Consider the following 20,322-nt stretch of genomic DNA (forward strand, 5'->3'; position numbering starts at 1 on the left):
GGAGCAACACGACTTCAATTCACTTTAACAACCAAACACATATCTGTTTGTACAGAATAAATAAAGTTATCTGCACACATTGTTTAGAAATCATTTGCATCGCCTGGAGCTTTATGAACGTGGAACAAATGGAAACATACAGAACTTTGGCAGTGCTCTCAAGAAGTCCAGCTCTACACAGACACTGTTTCTCAAGGATGCTGTCCAACTGCTGAGAGAGGAGGTATACTGCATACCTGATTATCAGTATAAAGACAGCCAAGCTGACCTGGACGAAGCTGGATAACCTGTTTGGGTTTTTGGGGTTTGTTTGTTGTTGTTTTGGACAGATTGCATGGACATGACACGGAGATTATAGCATGCAGGAAAGTGACAGTTCTGGTCCACATTTCAACAGGCTTCAGGATTGAATTCAAGGCAGCTGAACTTTGGGTAAATTATGTGGTTTAAACCTTCGGAACAGCCATTAAGTTAGAGCCAGTTCTAGGTCCTGGTTTGGTGAAGGTAAATGGTGTTAGTTTGTCAGACTCCTTCAGTGGAACCTGAACATTCGGGAGCACTCCCGCTCCTTTCTTCTGTTGTGTTGTAATGTTAAATGGACCCACATAACCCTGCATTGCGAACAGTGAAAACAGTTCGCTTTATTGAAAATATTTAAATTGCCTTTTTAAAATCACCACCAGACTCCATTAACAAAACCAGTAACTGTTCCCTAAAATATGTCAGAAGTTCTGCTTTGCTGCTGCCTGGATCCACTGAACTAATCCTAAACGTCACTGAAGAGCGCAGTCCTGCAGGGCGAAATTACTGTTATTTGTCAAAGGAGTTTGGTGATATAACAGAGGTGAAGACCTCCTAAAAACCTCATATTGATCTTTTTTTTTCTTCTTCTTCTTCTTTTCAGCTACTTTGCCGGTCGATACTTTGGTCTTTTTTTCCAGACGTGGGTCGTCCTAGCCCATGAACCGTTCTGAAGCAAAGAATTAACAATGAAGACTGTGGCCCATGTGTGGTATATTAGACAGGCTCTGCAAACATATGAATATAGGCAGGAGTGCAGATGTAGATAGAGCCTCCAGATGTGAAAGGTGAAGCCTCTGCTCTCTCTGATTTGCATGGTGGAGGCAGTGAAGATGGTGAGTTTCAGCTGTGCTTTGAAGTCGAGTGTTTTCTTTCGTGCAGTAGTGGAGGAGCCTCCGGGGAGGCTCTCAGCCTTCATCCAGACCCCTCCCACTGTCAGCCTCTGCTTGGCAGTCTCCCCGATCGGCTTCAAAGTTGGGGACGTTTGTGCCTCCAAAGTCTCGGAGCTTTGAACTGAGAATGGGCTTCAGTCACAGAGGTACACTCATAGAACTGTAAAACAGACCTGACTCGCTAATTCTGCACTGATATCCAGATTTGTTATTGTGGCTGGGTACCCAGAGGCTCACCGACGAACTAACACTGACAGAGCGTCCCGACTGTCAAAGAAGTTCTTTGAAAGTGAAATGAATCTGCTGGGTGTCTGCAGGCAGCAAAGCAGTCAGGAAAATGAACAGCCTCAAAAGTGTGAGAGTGTTCTGTGAGGCGTCTCAGATAAACCTAAAATAATCTGGTTTAAACGCACGTGTCTGCTGCTTTAATTCAGACCGCTCTTTGGTCACATGCTGGTTTAGATATGGAGCTGATAGCTGAAGACGAGGCGCTCTCTGCAGAAGATCCTGAAAGGGGAGAGTCTGCAGATTTGAACTATATTTCTATTTTCTGTAATAGAACCAGAACAGTTTTTTAACATCATGGAGGTTGCTGTATGATTAACCTTGCTGGGTTGTGGAAGCTGGTTAAGTTTCATTTGGATAAAGGTTGGTTTAAATGTCCTGGTAAACCATTAAAAACTGTCACCAGTTAATTAGATAATCATTCCAGCTTGCTGTGCTTTATTGGAGTGATCTGTATGAGAGGTGCATCTGAACTTTCTTATCTCCACACTTTGTGGAGGGTCACCAAGATTTTAGTGACCCTGAAGGTAACACCACCCAAGCAACTGCAACATGAAGCACAAAAACCTACAGTTCCTCTGTTCCACCAGCAGGGGCTCAAGTGGTGAGGCACTCCTCATAGACTCTCGTGTTAAAACTTTACAGCAGAAATAAACATGTTTACACTCTGGTACACAAACTGTTTTGGTCTCTGTAGCAAATTTAAAGGTTTTATTATAAGGGGTGTGGCCTATTTGACCTGACAGGCGGCTGTGGCTGCTAGCTGTCTGCTGGCCTTACCTGAGCTAAATCAGTCCCTGAACTGGACCTCTGGAGCGTGTTTGTGCTGTTGGAGCCTTTTGGAGCATTTTTAATCATGTGACCAATAATATGGCTGCTGTGAGGTTATTGTACTAGCAGACTGTCCAGGAAGGCGGAGCTCCAGTTGTAGGATTTTATTTGGCAGGTGTCTGTGTGATGCTCTCTTCGTCTGTGGATACAGTTCTTTCACCAACAGCTCAGCACTCCACCCTCCCATCCTACCATCCTCACTTCGGACTCCAAAACCCTATTTTGCAGCATCCAGAAAGCTAACATTAAGACTTTGAAACGTGCTAAACCACCCTGCAGCCATGCACTGTCGTGGACATGAACATATTTTTGAACAGTCTGATGTTCTCAGTTTTGTTTAGCAGCTTCTGGAGGACAAAGTGAACCTGAGACCTTTCTGATTATTCTTCCCACTCAGGCTGTAATTAGCTGGTTTTTTTTTTTTTCTTGCCATAAAATAATCTCTTCAAATGAACTCTCATAATCTCTTTTTGTAGATGTGGATTTGATTTGTGCTCAGCGTGCTGTTCAGTCGTCAACACCTCCTGCAGGTGTGGATTAACGTCTAATTCTGGCTGCTGGCATTTCAGAGAATAAATCGGCAAATCTGCCTTCATCACACGTGACAGTTCAGTTTGTTTCTTCGCCCTTTAAAGTGAAACAAAAGAAGGGGCTGTAACTTTGATGGAGCTGAGCATGAAAACACTCCATCCAGCGGCAAGCGGCTCCTTTCATCCTGCTGCAAATCCTCCCTGTGTTCGCTCATTACAGCTCAGCCGCTCTGCAAAGACGTTAAGTCAAAAGCGTGGAGAGAAAAGAGAGATGTGTCTGTCTGAGTCACTCACTAAAAATATCAGCCGCCGCTCTCCCTGCCGCCGTTACGCTGACCTGTGAGTCAGAGCTCCAGCTGGAAAGGTTCGGGGGAACCAGGTGATCTGACCGGAGAACACAATGTTTGTCAGGGGAGGCGTCAGAGCCGGCGGAGGGCAGGTGGATGAAAGGAGGAGCAGGAGGAGGCTCAGAACACTAACACTGCTTCAGCAGGCCGGAAACAAAATGGCTGCTGGAAGCAAGGATGGTTACAGGAAACTTGGGATAGTACAGAGACCCAGAAATACAAAAAGGCCTCACTCCACATGCTGCAGCAGGAGGTGGTTTGAGGTACTTTTTATGGCATTTATATCTCTGTGTGGGCATGTGACATCAGACCTCAGCGGCGCGGTTAGAGTCGAGTTTGAAGAAGGGCATCATCTGTAACATCCGTACTAGCAAAGAATAGAAATGATCCTGCTACCTGGTGTCCAATCAAACATGAGGTTAAATCCAACAAATCCACAAATTAAAAAGTCAAAATTTTCAGAGAATGATCTGATTTTCTGAGGTAGCGCTGTGCTCCTGGTGATGAATGCTACGGTAGCAACAGCAGCAGTTTCTAATCTAGCTGCTTGTCAACTTCAGTTTGGGATTTTAGAAAAGCATAAAACCTGTTTTGCTGTTAAACTAAGCTTACAGGAAGGTGAGGCTGATAATGTTTCCTGTATCTCTCCAGCATTAACATTGTTGTTTTATATTTAGCTGCTAGCTGCTGCCTAAACAATAACTTAACTGTAACAGTAGCCAATTAACTTGACTAACAAGTTAAATGGTTACTGTTGCTGTGCTGCTATTTGTGTGTTCAGCTGCTAGTGAGGGGAGGGGCTGTGTGTCAGCTGGAGGATAATCATTTTTAGTTTCGGTTAGTATCCAAGTGTGAAGGCTGAAGGCTGTTTGGTCAGATGCTGCCTGCATCTCCCCCGTTATGTGAAAGACGTTTGGTGCAGATGTTTAGATGAACACATTATGTGGAATTTCTGGGATTGTGTTTGTGTGTGTTTGCAGTAAACACACAAAAAACAACTGTGACTAGTCCTGCTGTTCACAGATATTAATCTTTGTGATTTGCACTTTCCGTGGCTGCTTGTTTTCACTCGTTGCTCAGGTTTAGGGAAAACAAAAATCCTAAATTAGATTTGGTATATAATGTCTGTAGTGTATCTTCAGTGCAGAATCTCTTGTGTTTTGAGAGTATATATCCTCCTTCAGGTCATCATGTGTTTACGTTTTTATGTGATGGTGACAGTTTATTCAGCTTCTGTCAGATACTTTTCCTCATAAATATCCTGCTGTTAGCTGCAGCCTGCGAGAAATGCCCCAAGGTAGAATACAGCTGAATCACTACGTGGATTTTATTGCTTTTTTTGTTCATTTAGTAAACAAAAATATGTTTTGTTCTTGAGTAAATGAAATCCCACTTTCCACAAATATTTTATTTATGTGAAAATCCTTGGGAAAAGTCAGAAACACAGACAAATCCCTGACTGTGTCTTTCATTTGGTACTAATTATATAGTGTTTCTCACAAATGTGAAATGTGAATAAGTTTGTGGTTTTATTTAACACCTTTTTTTTCCGGTACATTTAATGGCCAGTGGATACAGACAGCAAATATGAGGAAACTGGGAATGGAAAGCTTCTATGCCGATGACGCTGATGTTTATGTGTAAGTGAAGCTGACGTGAAACCGAAAACAACCATCCACACTGATGTTAATCAGACCATCACTGTGGCATCTTTTGCTTTCTGTGGAGGTTTCTGATTGGCTTCTGTTGTGTCTGATTTTTATCCAGCTGGTTTTTTCAGAGCGGTGCTTCTGAGTAAGATGCTGTTGGACTAACACTTCTTCCCAGAGTCTCTTTTTCCTTATCGTCTGAGAGCACCCAGCATCTCAGCTTCTACTTCTGTGCCGGCTGCATATCGGCAGTGATTACTCTCTCTCTCTCTTGCTCTGTCTCTTTCTCCCTTTCTCCTCTTTCTGCTGTAGCCAGAAGATGGCATGGTTCGTATGCAGTCTCCTCACAAAGCAGAGATCAGGGCCGCCTTGCTATTAATAGCCCTGCCATGCCTTTAAATGTGTGTGTGTAAATAAAGTGCTGCTCACTGGGAGGGAACACAGCTGTACAAGCCGGCCTTGCTCTGGAAAATGGCGCACAGATGCAAACATAAAGCAACATGACAGCTTATTGCTGTGTAAGTGGCTGATGATGGTGATTAAAACTGAAAAGGAGGGATTTCCCACGTTGAGCCCAGATTTAAAGCTGCGAATGCGTCACCTTTCCTCTGCCAAGACCGTTTTCTGACAGATTCGCTAGGCTGCAGGGCGCCGTCTTCTTCACCTTCAGCACTGGACTCGGTTTAGCAGAAGCAGTGAGTGTTTCTGACCGGATAAAGAGCTGCATGCGAGGAATTAAAATGTGTTTGATGGGCCTTCAGAGGGAGAATAATATGTTTGCTTAATCACGCCTGAGTGTGAAAATGTGAAGGCAAGTTGCCTGGAAACTAAACAGGAAATGGTCGACCAAGGAATAAAGGCAGGAGAGTTTCTTTGAATATTCACAGCGAAGGCCTCAGAAATGGCCTTGAATGCAGCCGTGTGCAGCAACTGAGTCACAAAGTCAGGGTTTCATCGGGCTGTTGTGCTCTGGAGGGATCACTGCACTGAGTTTATTGGATTTCTTTTTTACAACAATCAAACTTTATTCTTGTGAAACTCGGTGGAGCCGTGAGGGTCGATGGTGTGAAGGCTTACAGATCTTTGAATGTGTACTTAACGTACACTTAACGCCTCAAAGAAGAAAGCCCTTTGACTGCTGGATACAGCTGCAATGTTTGCTTTGGATTAAAGAGACTCAACAGAAACGGATGAATCACATTATGCTTCATATCATTAAAAGAAAACTGAGATGAGTCAAGATCAAGTGTTAACTGTACCTCAATTGAAATTGGTTCATTATTTTATTTGTGTTTTTACATTAAGAGAAAATGTTAAAAACTGGAAATATTAAAAAAAAAAATTTCTGAAATCAAAGACCACATTTATATTGCATTTCATTTATAATTTCAAGTCAGACTTTATTTTCCACTTTTCTAATTATTGTTAAATCCAAAATTAGCCAAGTTTTGGTCCCAAGCACAACATTGCTGACAAATGAAGAATGACCAAATGCTTGCAGTTCCTGTAATGTCCACTAGATCAAATATGCCACTGAAACTGGTCCCAAATAAACATTAAACAGGAACTGCAGCAATTCTGTCAAGCCACATCTAAAACCGATCTAAACCACCCAAACACAAATTTGCTCCCAAATTCAGTTTTTAATCCAACAAACCACCACCAAACCCAGCGCCCACTTCCAAAACAGCTTCAAGCCAAGCTCAAAACCTTTCCAGCAATTAGGTCCAACACTAAATGAGGTCTCAGACTACTCTAAATCTTGCCCTAAATTAGTCCAAAACCAAGTGTGAAGCTCAGTAAAACCAAGATTAAATGAATTCCAATATCTATATCCTAAAGCAGTTCAAATCTGGCTCAAAAATTCAATTTTAAACGAAATGACAAATTAGTCCAAATCACAGCTCAAAATTAGGCCAAAAGCATTTCAAATCCAAGTTCTAAACTATAAAAATGCTTATTGTGCTTGTTTTTTAACATCAGTAGTTTTCTAAGCTATAATTGAGGCCAACTCCAGTCAAACCACAATGATTTTGTTGCTCACATTTTACATTCTAAAAACCTTTTTGAAACATCTGGAGTTGGTGTTAAACTGACGGAATAACAGTCACATCTGAAGTCTGTAACAAACGTTTTTCTTTTTCCTGTGAATAACTGAAACAGAAACATCGAGGTTTAAATCCACTTCCCACAGCCCTGGTTTGGTCTTTTTGTGTCCAAACATTTAGACTATTAACTTATTTATTTATTTTTATATCGTGAGAGGTTCTTTGTGAGATGGGAACATTTAGTGCTGAAGGATTGAAACACTTCATGAGGTTTGTGTTTGTTTAAAGGCTGTTGAGGACAACCTTGAGATGAAGGGCGACCCGGTAGAAGAAGTGCTCTTGATGCGTGTCCGCTGAACTCCTGAATGAAAAATGACCGTTTTGATTTATTCATCTCTGTGTGAGTGCGAGCAGGGACGAGGATTTACAACCGTAGATGATCTGAGTGTCAGAACAGAGGGAAGAAAAAAGAGCAGAGAGCGAGGCCAGTTTGTCTTCTTCCTGCAGGAGAAAGACAAACTATCAGTTACTAAAACCCACAAACTGTTGATCAGAACAAGCCAAATAGAGTGTCAGGTGGAGCAGTTGGGGTTTGGGATTAAATTTAGTCAAAAGGGAGAGGTGGGGGCGTCCTTGCACTGGCAGTCAGGCGCTAACAAAGAGCGCCGCATAATAAATGGGACTTTAATTTGTTTTTTCTCGACAAGGTCGCCATGAGTGATGGGTGAAAGGCAGCGATGGGATGTAGAGTTGGCCCGAAGAGGAGAAAAACACGAGCAGTTAAAGCCTCAGTTCAGCCACTAGAAACTGCATCCAAACAAAGCAAGTTTGGGTGGTTGTGGTTGGAGAAAGGAGGACTTAGTTTAAGATGTTGTTGGCTTCATGTGACAGGTTGATGAAGGTTATGGGTTGTTAGTGTTTAGAAGCACACCAAGCTTAATGTGAAAAATCTGTAGTTTGGCAGAAATCGAGTTTCTTCAATTTACTGATGTTGGGACACATAGGAGAGTCACATGGTTAAAAAGACAGAGTCTTAAAGAGGAGTGTACTGGCATGCTGTATGGCCAAAAGTAGGTACAGAAGATATGTTTGTGTGTTGCTGGATGCTAAAACTCAGTTCTTCTCTATGAAAATGACAAACCTATGAAAGAGGAGGAGGCGGCCATTTTTTCAGCCCTCTGCAGGTGTTTTAGGTGAAATGAGCTCAGTCCCCTCCTGAGAATCACTTCAGTGGCTCTTACAGACTTGTTTCAGTCCTCTGTGGGACTTTGTTGAGGCGCCGCGATGCGTCTTCTGTGCCCTCTGACATGCATTGTGTTTACATGGAGGCTGCCAGGCACCCCAGCTGCTCTGCAGGCAGGCCGGCGAATGGAAATGTGCTCAGAAAACTAATGAAAGCAGCAGAATGAGCTTATGTTTGTGCTGCGAGGAGAAGAAGAGGAGGAAGAAGAATCACTGCTCATGAGTTTCATTTTACAGGCTGACATTTTTGCTACCTCGGTGAATGTAGTCAAATTAATTTGCCATTATTGTGCCGGCTTATCAGACGTCGCAGAGACGTAAACAAAGATGCGGACAAACCGTGAAAAGCAATTAAAAATAAATGGGGTTTGGACAGAGAGGCCTCAGAGAAGGAGATAAAGGGAAGCAGAGCTGCTTTTGCTGCTGCAGTTTGTAGTTTTTGGTTGGAGCTGCTGTGGACTTTTTGGGCGCCGTCCTGAGGCGTCATCACACTAAACGGCTAAATTAACCCAATTATTTGGAGCAAGCTGAAGTGGCGCGGCTGCCTTCAGGCGCCCTGTTATTTGGGATGACTGTGTAAGTGCTCGTAGCCCTGGGTGTGTTTCTGTGAGGGTCAGCTGAATGCCTGCCTGCAGACTGATTACTGTGCGCCTTTGCTTAATGAAAAATAATGACCTGCTTGCCAGATTTTTCCTTCTTTGTTGGCTCTGTAATGTGACAAAAGCTTTTTCTCTACCTGAGTTTGTCTTCGTGGAAGAGGCAACTGTGGTCCTTAAACGAAAGCTAGTTTCCGTAGCAACATGCCAAATATAACAAGGCTTGTGCTTGCATGAAAATAAAGAGATGGCGACGCAGATGCTGTTTGCTGACTGAAGCAGGGCTGCAGGCCTGAGTGTCTCTGATGAAACTCGGGTCTATAAAACATGAAGGCATGAATGCTGATGCCCGGACGGTGCAGCAAACGCCTCACAGGGATGCAGTCTCTTCTTTTTCTGCTTTTTATCAGCTTTGAGGACGGCAACAGTAAACATATGGCCCTGTGCATAAGTATGAGGTGGTGGCAAGAGGACAAGCTGCAAACATTTAACCAGAGTCTGAAATAGCTATCTTCATCTATAAGCAGAACAATGAGTCCTTCTACAGATGGTTTGACACACAGTCCTGATCTGAGCATTGTGGAGTCAGTCTAGATCGCATCAAGAGATAGAAGATACCGAGCCAAATCCAATCTAAACCAAGCCCAAGATCAACCCAAAACCAAAACGGTCCAACAACCACACTAAGCCAAGTTCAGAGCCAATAATTAAAACTCAAAATAGTCCAAAACAAACACCAAATTCAGTCTTAATTGAAGTCCAAATCTGCCCAGAACCAATCCCACAATCAGTCTGAAACAAAGCCCGAAAATAAGGCCAATTCGGTTTTAAAGCAAGTCTAAAAACATTGTAAACAAAGCCCAAAAATGGACCAAAAGCCAAATCAAACCAAGCTCAAATGAAGACCAAAACAAAGTACAAATCTGCTCTGAAAACTACTTAAAACCAAGTTGTGATTTTGTGTAAAAAGGAATTAATTTTAATTTAATTGTAAGATGCATCCCCCAGTATAGATGAATAAACGAGCTTTAATTGTTTTTCATATTTGAGGTTGTTATGCACACAGCTCTCTGCTTGCTGTGCAGCCCTTCCTGTTTTACTGATTGATTTGACCTTTTGATAGTTTTTTTTCTGCATCAGTCTAATGTCACGTAAACCCTAAAATTAGCTGCTGCTGCTGTTCTGCTGCTCCTGTACTCACATTTCCTCTAACAGCAGTTAAAGCTTTCTGGCTTCTAACGAGAAATTCTCTGAAAGACAAATCAGGAGGACTGAGATTGAGTCAGAAAATTGCTTACGAGTGTTCACAGTGAAAATTGGAAGCCTGTGGAACATTATGTACGGGAACATTACAGGGAAATGATCAAAGGCTGAAGGAATTGTTAGAAAACTGAACGTGGAGTACAAAAGCTTGATTTTAGTCAGAACCTTGTCCCACAGCTCAGGATGAAAATGCAGACTTTGAACCTGAAACACTGGAAGAGTTTTAAAAAGGGCGAGTCAGGATGTTCAGTGGATTCCAGGAACCATTTGGCTTGTTTTTGGACGGCTATTTTTGTTCTTCCTGTGGAGAGCAGCCAAACGTTTTGGGTTCAGTACCTGAAAATCAAAGAGAGCTTCTTTACTGCAGCCGCCATTTTACAGTGATTCTCAGCCAGCACAGAGGCACAGCAAAGAGGCAGAGAGCAGATTTTCTGATGCTGACAGGACTGAGGGAAACTTAATGATGTAATGCACCGGAGAAATGTGCAAGAGCTTTTGACTAAGAGGAGTGAATTACTTTATATTTGAAAGACGCACATCTTCTTTTCTCATGTTTCTGTTTTTCATGCATGAGAACAGCAGCGTGTTGGGCAGAGAGGTGAGGCTGTAAATGTTACCGCTGCTGCTCAGGTACCTTTTACCCACAGTGCTTTCGATCTGCAGCTGCTCAAGGGCCTGCAGATAAGAGTTTGGCTGCTCAGAGCGGATTAAAGATTTGAAGGTGTAGCACTGTGCCGAGGAGGATGTTTCTTTCGCTCATGTCCATTACCAGGTCACACCATGTAAATGCTGATCTAAAGACGGTCAAGGTGAAGATGAAGTGAAAATGGGTTGAAACATGCTAATGTTTAGCAGGAGTGATTTAACAATAAACACTGAGTGCAAATCAGGCTCTGGCAAAGACTTTAGAACGCCGTGTACCACATAAAATCATTTCGAGGTCAGTAAACACAACCAGAATTCATACATAAGGCACACGGGATTATAAGGGGCACTGTCGATTTTCAGAAAAATCAAAGGATTGATTTTAAGTGTGCCGTATTTCCCAAAAAACATGGTAATAATGAGGGTCCGCTAGCATGCTCTACCAAAAATAGTGCTTTGTTGTGTATCTGACGGACAAAAGCTAAACCAGTTCCACACCACTGAAGTTGCAGCATTTTTACAAACCAGTTCTGGTTCATCCGTTTGATTCAACGATCCGCTTTCGCCCTTCTCATTCTCCGCCATGCTTTTTCTGCCATGTGCGCATGAAAACAAAGGCACTGCGCATGTGTATTTACCCATATTCTATCGCGATATTTCATTTTCTTATCATTGCCCAACATTATACCGGTGTTACCATGAACGGTATAATATGGCCCAGCCCTAGGAAAACCCCTAAAACAGTCTAAATCAAGGAATCTTACTCACCAAAGAAACCATTGGACAAACATTTAAACACTATCATGGTGCAGCCTCTGGATTAAAACTTCACCTGACAGTCCATGCAGTAGCTGCTTATGTAATTCAGGCTGAAAACTGGAGGTGGAAGACCAGAAGCAAAGTTTTTAAAAAGTTAAAGAAATCATTTGAAGATTATGAGGGTCAGAGCACCTTCGACTGATGAGGCTAGTTCACGATGTACGCTAAGTATTTTTTTTTAAAAGATTTGTTTGTTGATCCTGGTCCTAATGAATCCTGCTTTAGATTCTACACGTGCTAATTGAAGGAGAAGCTTGTTTGCTTTCTGGGTATTTGTATTGTATTCTCTGCAGATTTAGACAAACTGTCTCATGGCATAAACAGTGAAGTGTTTGATCCCCTCCCTGCGTCACTTCATTCTTCAGAAATGTTTCAGGAAGCAGTGAACAGCACACATCCACTGATGTGTGGCAGTAACAGCATCCAGGTGTTTCTTCCTCCATCACAGATAACATGGTCAGCGTGGTGTCCCTCCTCGGCGATGATGTACAGTTCAGTCTGTCGAGGCTGTAATGGATTTTGAGTCCCTACATGGCCGACTTCCCTCTCACATGTGCAGCAGCAGAGAGAAAAGACAATTTCATTTACCTGCTTCTAATGAAAAGGCAATTTGTTGTGTGATAGCATGAAGATGGAGTGGGACGCCGGCGTCGTCCTCCCTGCAGGTTCGGAGGAGAAATGAATGGCAGTGTGTCATCTGCAGCTCCCAGAGGCAAACTGAGAGGCAACGCCACGTCTGCCGCTCCATAAACTCAATCAGTTTCTGTACAGCGACCTGCTAGACACCAGCTATCAACAGCCCCCTCTCAGCACTCGCGTCCGGGGTTTGATGCATGATGGCAAAAACTGGAAGCGGATGGAAACTATAGCAGCAGCTGAAAAGCAGAAAGATATTTTAAAAGCCTCCTGCTATGAGTGACCACTTAGACCCAGGTAAAATGCAGGCAGGATTCAGCGTCTTAATGGATTCTTTCTTTATTCTAATGTGCTCGAAGTTGTTCCACCTGCCATCTTTTTTGTTCATTTGAAAGGTAAAAGCCCAACAAGTGGTTTATTTTTTAGCCACATGCAGAGTTTATAGCACTATTTCAAACTGTTACTGCAGTGTTAAAAGCCAGCGCTTCCTTTTCCTTGTCCTCGGCCTGATGGGAATCTAAAACCTCAAAAAAGACCACATTGACTCATCTCTTTAAGTCAAACATGGACATGTTTTGCAGAGGGTAAAATCCATTTTGGACTTTATGGACTGTAACATGTCACGTCATTTGGTTGGCCTGGCATCACCTGATAAATGTTCAAATCCAAATGGCACCATCGGTGCCTCTGGACACAGCTGTGTAGACCTGCAAACAGATCAGTGACACCTGCAATGTAGTGCTGAGCACTGGCACTCTTCTGCACAGTCGTTGCATCAAACCCATCTCGGGTTAGATAAAAAATGATAAAACAGCCGAGGCTGTGTAGAAATGTTTGAAACAAAATGGAACAGAAATAAAACCTCAACTCTCAGATTCATCTCATTTCTGGACACGAATGCCAAATCCAGTTCTTTCAGTCTTAGGCTGCTGTGATAGACAGCCTAATCTTTCACATAATATTGAGTTGAATTTCTTTATAATTTGAGCAATCTGAAGGAGGCCCTGGGTTGAGCCTTGGGGAACTCCAGCTGCAGTTTAAAACAGTTTATAAGTTGTGAAAAATCTTTCTATTTTTAGCTGATAAATAATCCCAAAAGACTGTAACTATATTTTAATAGTCTGAGTTAGGGGTGGGCGGTATAAACGATATAAATTTGGCCAACGGCAGAGATTTTGACCATACCGCTCTACCGCAATAGCACATGTTGATGGTGTCATTAAGCTGCGCCTGTTTTGGTTGGAAGCATTGCAGCGGCTGCAAACAACATCATCTGCAAATTATGCCGGGTGACAGTAATAGCAAAGAGACGAAGCAGTTTTGGAATATGGGGAAAGCCAAAAACTGCGCATTCTCCACTTCCGTACCATTGATTCATTAATACTGAATTCTCTCGCAGTAGATTATCTCAGTTGTTCTCCCAACTGAAGTTTGGTCCGTTTACAGCATCCTGCCATGCGATTGCATTTGTCCCTAACCACCAGGAATCCTCACGTTAACTTTTATCGAGTGGAAAAAAGTTAGTGTTCATCTTTCAGCTACACTGTGCTAATGTTATGCTAACGTAGCTGTTTTTCTAGCGACACATAGCACATCATTATATACCAGCTAGCCCAACTTCAGTAACCCTACAAACGTCACTGCTGTTTAATTTTCACTGTTTTAATTTTCTGTCTTCATTTATGTTGTAAGTGATAGCAGAGCTATACGTTTTCATTTTTTCAGGAATCTCTCAGAACATGCTATATCATGTTTAGGTGAAAACTAGCGAGCTAACTTCTAACTCTGTTGAATTTAATGTTTTCGTGGGTGCCTGGATGTTAAACTTAATTGTTACACCTGGTAAAGCAGCAACGCTGATCATTTTATTAAAGATGAAATAATTTAGACAGTTTTTAACTCTCAGTGATGCCGCAGTGTTCGTTTGACTTTGGGACCTGAAGACGACAGAGTTTAGGACCCAGATTACTTCGCGAGGCTTCTGACTACAGCAGCTGTAATGCTCCGGCAGTCCATCAAGCTTTGCGCCTTCATAGCTTGCCAAAGTCTTACTAAAACATTTTTTGATGGATTTTTGAGCGCTGTTTACCACATAAAATCGGTTCGAGGTCAGTAAGCACAACCAGAATTCATACATAAGGCACACCGTCGATTTTAAGTGTGCCCTATAGTGTGTAAACTACGTTATACAGAATAAAAGAATATATCACAATATATATCGTTACCGCACATGCTTCAAATTATACCGTGATATGGATTTTAGGCCATATAGTCCAGCCCTAATCTGAGTAGTATTTGTACCTATGTGGCATCTTAGCTGAATAGGGAGATTCATAAATCCACTTTTAACCACCTTATTAAGACCTCAGTCACTCAGGCTTGTTGGTGATCTGGCAACCACTGGTTGCTGTCGGTAATGTATGCGCGGCTGCTGGAAGTTGCTAGATGAAATCGGTTGCAAAGGGTGCTGCCAATAACTTCCCTGTGATTGCTTTGGTTGCCAGCAGGTCACCACAGTTTGCATGAAAGATGCTAGCTTGTCTGCAAACTGGAAATGGAGAACGTTTACCTTCACCATAAAAGTCATGACTCATGGCTGCAAACAGCACATTTTAAAACAAAAACACTCTGGTGTCTGGTTTATGTCACACTTTTTGTTTCCTGATGGAGAATACACATTTTTCTGGTGACCTGAGTTTGCTGGGGTGGGGGGTGACTGAACAATCTCTAGGCCTGTGTGAGTCATTTAGCTGTTATCTAAGCAGAAAATAAGAAACCAAAGACATAATAATAACCTTTCAAAATTACAAGCTAGTTCTTCACATCTTCTCCACATTCCTCATATAAAAAAGCTTTAACACACACTTTGATAACAGGAACCCCAGGGGTGAGATTAATGTGCCTATTAGGAAAGTGAAGGCAATGCCATGACTGTTTTTCAGCTGTGAGAGGTTGTACTGGGAATGTCGGCTGATATAAAAGAACTCTGATTTTGTGTATTTATAACCTGTAAAACTAGTAAATAATGGGCTTTACTGGTTAGTCACAGCTTGGAGGGCCTTGCTGCTTTCCTCCCAGCACTGCTGTAAATATAAAATCTGATTTCTCTAAAACTTGTCAGAGCAGCTGGCAAATGGAGCTTCCAGGAGCTTCGATTAATTAACATGTAGAAACTGTGTCCACAGGCGTCCTCACTGAAGCTCCAGCAGTCATTTTCTGTAACTAAGTGGCTCTTTCTCCTGCTGGAGCTGCGAACATACGAAAGCCACGCCGCTAATTGAACACCGGCATGTCGGAGCATGTTTCAGCTTCATGCTGCAGTCAGCTGCTCCAGGGACAGGGCCCCCTTCATCACCTCCTCCTCGTCTCTGAGCCCCAGCCTCCTCACACCTCCTCTAGTCCTCAGATAGTTACCTACTGTCTCCTCTGATTGGCCTCTCCAACACCTCAGTCAGCATCGTGAATCCATCTTCGGGCTCGCCTGCCCGGGCCTGCTGCACTCCGAACGTGAGGAACATCTCCAGGTCTGCTTTTTTACAAAATCAGCTTCAGAGATTTGTGGGCTCATTCCGCCGTTCCATGAAGATCAGTGTGTGTGTTGTTTTTTTTTTTTTTCTCCCCCAGTCAACAAAAAGCTCAGAATTTAATTTTATCTGTGGACTTGAACATTTTATACTTTTTCTTTCTTTTGAAGTTTCTGGTTTTAATTTCACTGAGACTAACATGTACAGACTGTTTTACATCAGTTTAAAAACAAGTTTATTTGCTTCATTAAATTAAAGTTAGTTTTGTATCGCTATCAAGGCCTCACTTTGCCTGATCTGGAACCTGCTAACATCAACCAGTTCATTAAGCACCCCTAAACGTACTGTTTGGTTAAATAGAACCTCTTTTTTACCTGTTTGTAACACTTTTAGAACCTAAAGGTATCGGTTATGTTAAGATACTTTAAATGTCACTACTAGTATAGAGTCATTTAATCATGGCCATTGAAACAGTCACAGCTGTATAACTTCATACATTGTAAACCAGCTGCATTTGTCCGCGTGAGAAATTAAAGCCAGCATCACTAGAGCAGCGCTACCTCGTGCATCTCACCTTTAAACCACCAACTTTAACATCATTGTTGTCACCGGGTACCCGATAACCATGACAACGTTAAATCAGTCTTATTTTAGCATGACCAGCATTTATTCAGTGATGATTCAGGCATCGTGTTGCCCTCTGGGTTATTTGTGATTTTGGGTTTTGGACTGAACTGGACAGCAGGGCGCTGGGAAGAAGACGATAAGGCAGCGGGACAGGTGGCCATCATTTCCCACGAGGCTTTGCGGCGGCGGCTTTGAGAGATGAAGCCTGTCACAGTTAGCCAAACAGCGCTAATGCTCTCCCCAGAAAGCCTCCAAACGCTAACAGGAAAGCAGAGCCGGCTGTGTTTGTGTGCATTTTGAACAGATGCTCTGGCTGTAAATATGGGGGGTGAGGAGGAGGGGAGGAGGGGGTGCCATTTGTTTTCATTTTGTTGCATTCGGGGGGAGGAGGGAAGAAAACAGCCATTCAGATTCAGCGGGTCTTCTGAATGAGCCTGCAAACCAAATATTAGTGTGTGAGCACACACACACACACACACACACACACACACACACACACACACACACACACACACACACACAGCATTTTCATAGTATTTTGTTTTTTGGCCTTTCATGGAGAAACTGCAGCTTTGCAGTTTGTGCTGCTTGTTCATATTTTTGGGGGATGGTCTCGATCGTGTTTCTGAGCATCTCCTGCGCTGGATGAAGCTCTTATCTTTTTAAAGTGCTGCAGTTCTTTCTCCCTTGGTTTTTAGAGCAGTCTCTTCAGCTTTTTATGCGCTCTTCATATGTTTATGTGTCAAGTTTGTAAAAACTCTCAGTGTATCTACAGCCAGTGGGCTCACAGTGTCCTGGCGTTCTCAGCTGACTTCATGTGGATATGAAGCTGAGGATCAAGAACACAGCAGCAGATTAATTATTGACCCCCTGCTGTGGATGAGGTCAGAGGTTCTCTGTGCTGAAGTTTCCATTTTCAGCGCCATGTGATGGTGTTTGTCTCTGCCGTTCAGGACCCTCAACATAGACCCTCAACCTCTGTCTCCTTGTCCTAATGTGTTCATTTTAGCCTAACCACAGCTCTGTAGCTAGCCACCAGGTAGCACACTATTATAAGACAGCAAGCCTGACTTCACCAGCCCTCCAAACAACACTGCTGTTTAGTTTTTTACGCTTTGTTTTCTTCCAAAGTTACTCCACAGCGGTGTGTTTTAGAAATACTATTGTCAGAAGTATCTCTGCAGGTAAACGTCAGTTCACACAGGACCTTGTGAACACCCTGAGATGATGGACAATATGAAAAATATAACACAAGTGAACCATCCGTGTCTGGTTTTGTTGCAGATAATGTGTGGTTATCTCTGGTGTTTGTGGGCGCGCCATGTTTTGAATGAACTAGACTGTCTTGATGCATAATAAAGATGGGTGAAGCCACCATGAAGTCACCTTTGCAGCTTTAATAGGAGAGCCAGCGTTCAGCATGTACGCTGATGATACTGTTCTGTATATGGAAAATAATAACCATTGTGACATCACACATTGACTTTTGGACTCAACATTCAAAGGTCCACCTGCCACTCAAATAGGCCACGCCCCTTATAAGGCAAACTTTAAGCCATAGTAGAATTGAAACAGGTGTGGTATGAAACAGTTGTGAAGGGTACAGTTATCGATAAAGGATAAACCACTTTCTTTATCAGGCTGTAAACATGTTTAAGTTTTAACATGGGAGTCTATGGGGACTGACTTACTGTTGGAGCCTCTGCTGGACGTCAGAGGAGGTGCAATTTGTGGTACCAGCTGATCAAACCTGCTCTCTGCTCTTTGTGCCTCTGACAAGTCAACAGAGGAAAGCATTTTAGGTGGTGTAGCATTAACCCCAGTAACAGTGGAGATCAAGCAGAAGCTCCGTCCTCTTGCTCTGCGCTAGTGCTGCTGTGGTGGTCAGGGTCGCCCTTGGCGACCACCCCTCTGCAGACTGAGTCTGGCTTCAGACGCAGCAGCAGTGAATGAGTTTGCGTTGTAAAGTGTAAACGAGGCAGACGTGGTGGGTCGTTGGGCTGTGCAGTGCGGTACTCTCTCTCTCTCTCTGACGTCCTCGCTGCAGCTGATTTGGAAACTATCAGCGCTCGGCTTGTAAATTTCCCCAGTGTGAAAAGCAATGCATACAGAATGAATCCGCCTCTATTTATCTATCTGACTATCCTCACACGCCTGTACACGCTCGCCGCGCGGCAGCCTAACGCCGGCCTACTGCGGGGAGGTAAAGAAATAAATAAAGCCTGTGCGCAGCTTCAGTTTTTCCGCTCGGCTCCCCAGACGTTTCTACACCTATCCGTTAGATTACAGATGACAAATAGACCCAGATCCTCCTCTGCCGACTGCGTCGGCCCAGCTGTGACGGCATTTCGTCCTCCTGAGGTTTCACCGGCGGCTGTTAGTGTTTGTTAAAGAGCGGGGCGGGTGAGGAGGGAGGAAGTTTGCAGCAGAGACACCAAAACCAGCCGCCGATAAATCATTTTGTTCCTCGATTAACCTCGAGGACCTCACTCTGCAGCTACTGCATGTTATTACAAGTGTTTTCCAGCTGAGTGCGTCTTCACTGATTTATGCAATATTTCATTTACAGTTTCTGAGTCGGCGCTCTGCAGCATCTCAGTTTGTGTGCAGGGACAAATCTCAGTGGAGAAAAAAATCACTTATTTAAACTGATTTCTTTTCTGTTTGAAAAATGTCTGTGAGTCCTTTTCATCGACCGAATATTTGTGTTTGTGAGACCCTCATCTATCAGCTCGTGTAGGTTTCTCTGACTCTGAGTCTGAGGTGAAGCTTCAGGCGTGGTCCATCAGCACATGTCAGTCACATCGAGTAGAAACATGACGGTTCAGCCTGCAGGTGGGGGGCAGGCTGACGTAACATGGACTCATGTATTGTATTCAAGATCAAATCTGCTCCTTTATTTGCTTGTCTCTTTCATTTCCTGGGCTGTGTGTGTGGCCCTGGGCCCAGAACACCCATTGGATAGTCAGATTCAGGAGGAGGAGGAGGTGCTCTGATCGTGAGAAGAGTCTCTCTCACCAGCCTGATCAGGCTACCTGTAGGGAAAGAGGAGGCAAGAAGGGCCTGCTGCTAACCGGTTAGCAGCACCTAAAATGTTCATGAATAGTAAAAACGAACCAAGCTTCATCCTCTGATGCAGGTCTATGTTTTTAAGGTGGTTTTCAGAAAAATGTTTAATTTCTAACTGAGGTTTTGATTATTATTTTTTTGGTCCATTTTAAATCAGTCGCCCGTCTGCCAGCATTCCTGCACTTTCACAGATGTGTCTGTGTTTGCTTCCTGTGTCTGAGTCACTCTGAGATTGAGCGGGTGATGATGACTTCAGTTTGTTGCAGAAAATCCCAGTTAACCTCGTTAACCAACCTCACAGCTGGTTTAATCTGCAGTTATTGGAACATAAGTTCTGACCTGGTTCTGTGAGAGGTTCATGTCGATATCTCGTGTGCTTCGGAAGCTCCTCAGGATCAAAACTGCTGTAAAAACGATTACAAGGCATCAACTTGTATTTTCAGCTATCAAGTGATAGCTGAAAATATTCACAATATGAAGATTAAATTCAGCGTGGCTTCATCAGATATAAAAGTTACTGTCATCACTTCAAGATGCTTAGGTGTGCTTGTGTAAAGTCGTGAAAAATAATCTGACCTTTGACCTTTGCAAAGTTGTTTGAAATGACATGAAATCATAGTTCTACTCACGTTTCTTTCTCCTTTTTCTTTGCAGAATCAGACGTTGTGCAAAGGCCTCAATGAACTTCAGAACGGACAGGTAGGTCACATGATGGTGTCTCTAGAGGTGTGCATTCACCTGAACAAGCTCCTCCCACCTCCTCTCTCACTGCTCCTGCTGTAAGTCTGCTTCTTCACCCTGCGGCTCATCTTTGTCCTCTGAGGAGAAACCAGTGAAAATAAAATGCTTCGGCCACATTTCATTGCCGGAGCTGCCGCAGGTGGAGCTGACTTCATGGATGATGTGGATGTGTCGGCGGTGGTTGGTTTGAAGTTGTGGTGTAGTGTAATTGGGCGGTGTGATCTGTGACGTGAGTCCGAGGGTCTCCGGGATGATGTCCTAACTTTCTCTGAAGTTT

At 43.3% G+C, this 20,322-nt stretch overlaps 1 protein-coding gene across 4 annotated transcripts in view; it reads left to right on the top strand.

Moving 5' to 3' along the window:
• The window catches only part of phf21b (PHD finger protein 21B), an 87,987-nt gene that overhangs the window by 24,030 nt on the left and 43,635 nt on the right, over positions 1–20,322 (top strand). For all 4 annotated transcript variants that reach the window (XM_005734158.1, XM_005734156.1, XM_005734157.1 and 1 more), the window contains exon 2: positions 19,959–20,003. In XM_005734158.1, coding sequence (XP_005734215.1) covers positions 19,959–20,003 — 45 coding nt within the window. The remainder of the gene's footprint in view (positions 1–19,958; positions 20,004–20,322) is intronic.

The sequence above is a fragment of the Pundamilia nyererei genome, unplaced genomic scaffold, assembly GCF_000239375.1.
Source record: "Pundamilia nyererei isolate P.nyererei 1_Seehausen unplaced genomic scaffold, PunNye1.0 scaffold00057, whole genome shotgun sequence".
NCBI lineage: Eukaryota > Metazoa > Chordata > Actinopteri > Cichliformes > Cichlidae > Pundamilia > Pundamilia nyererei.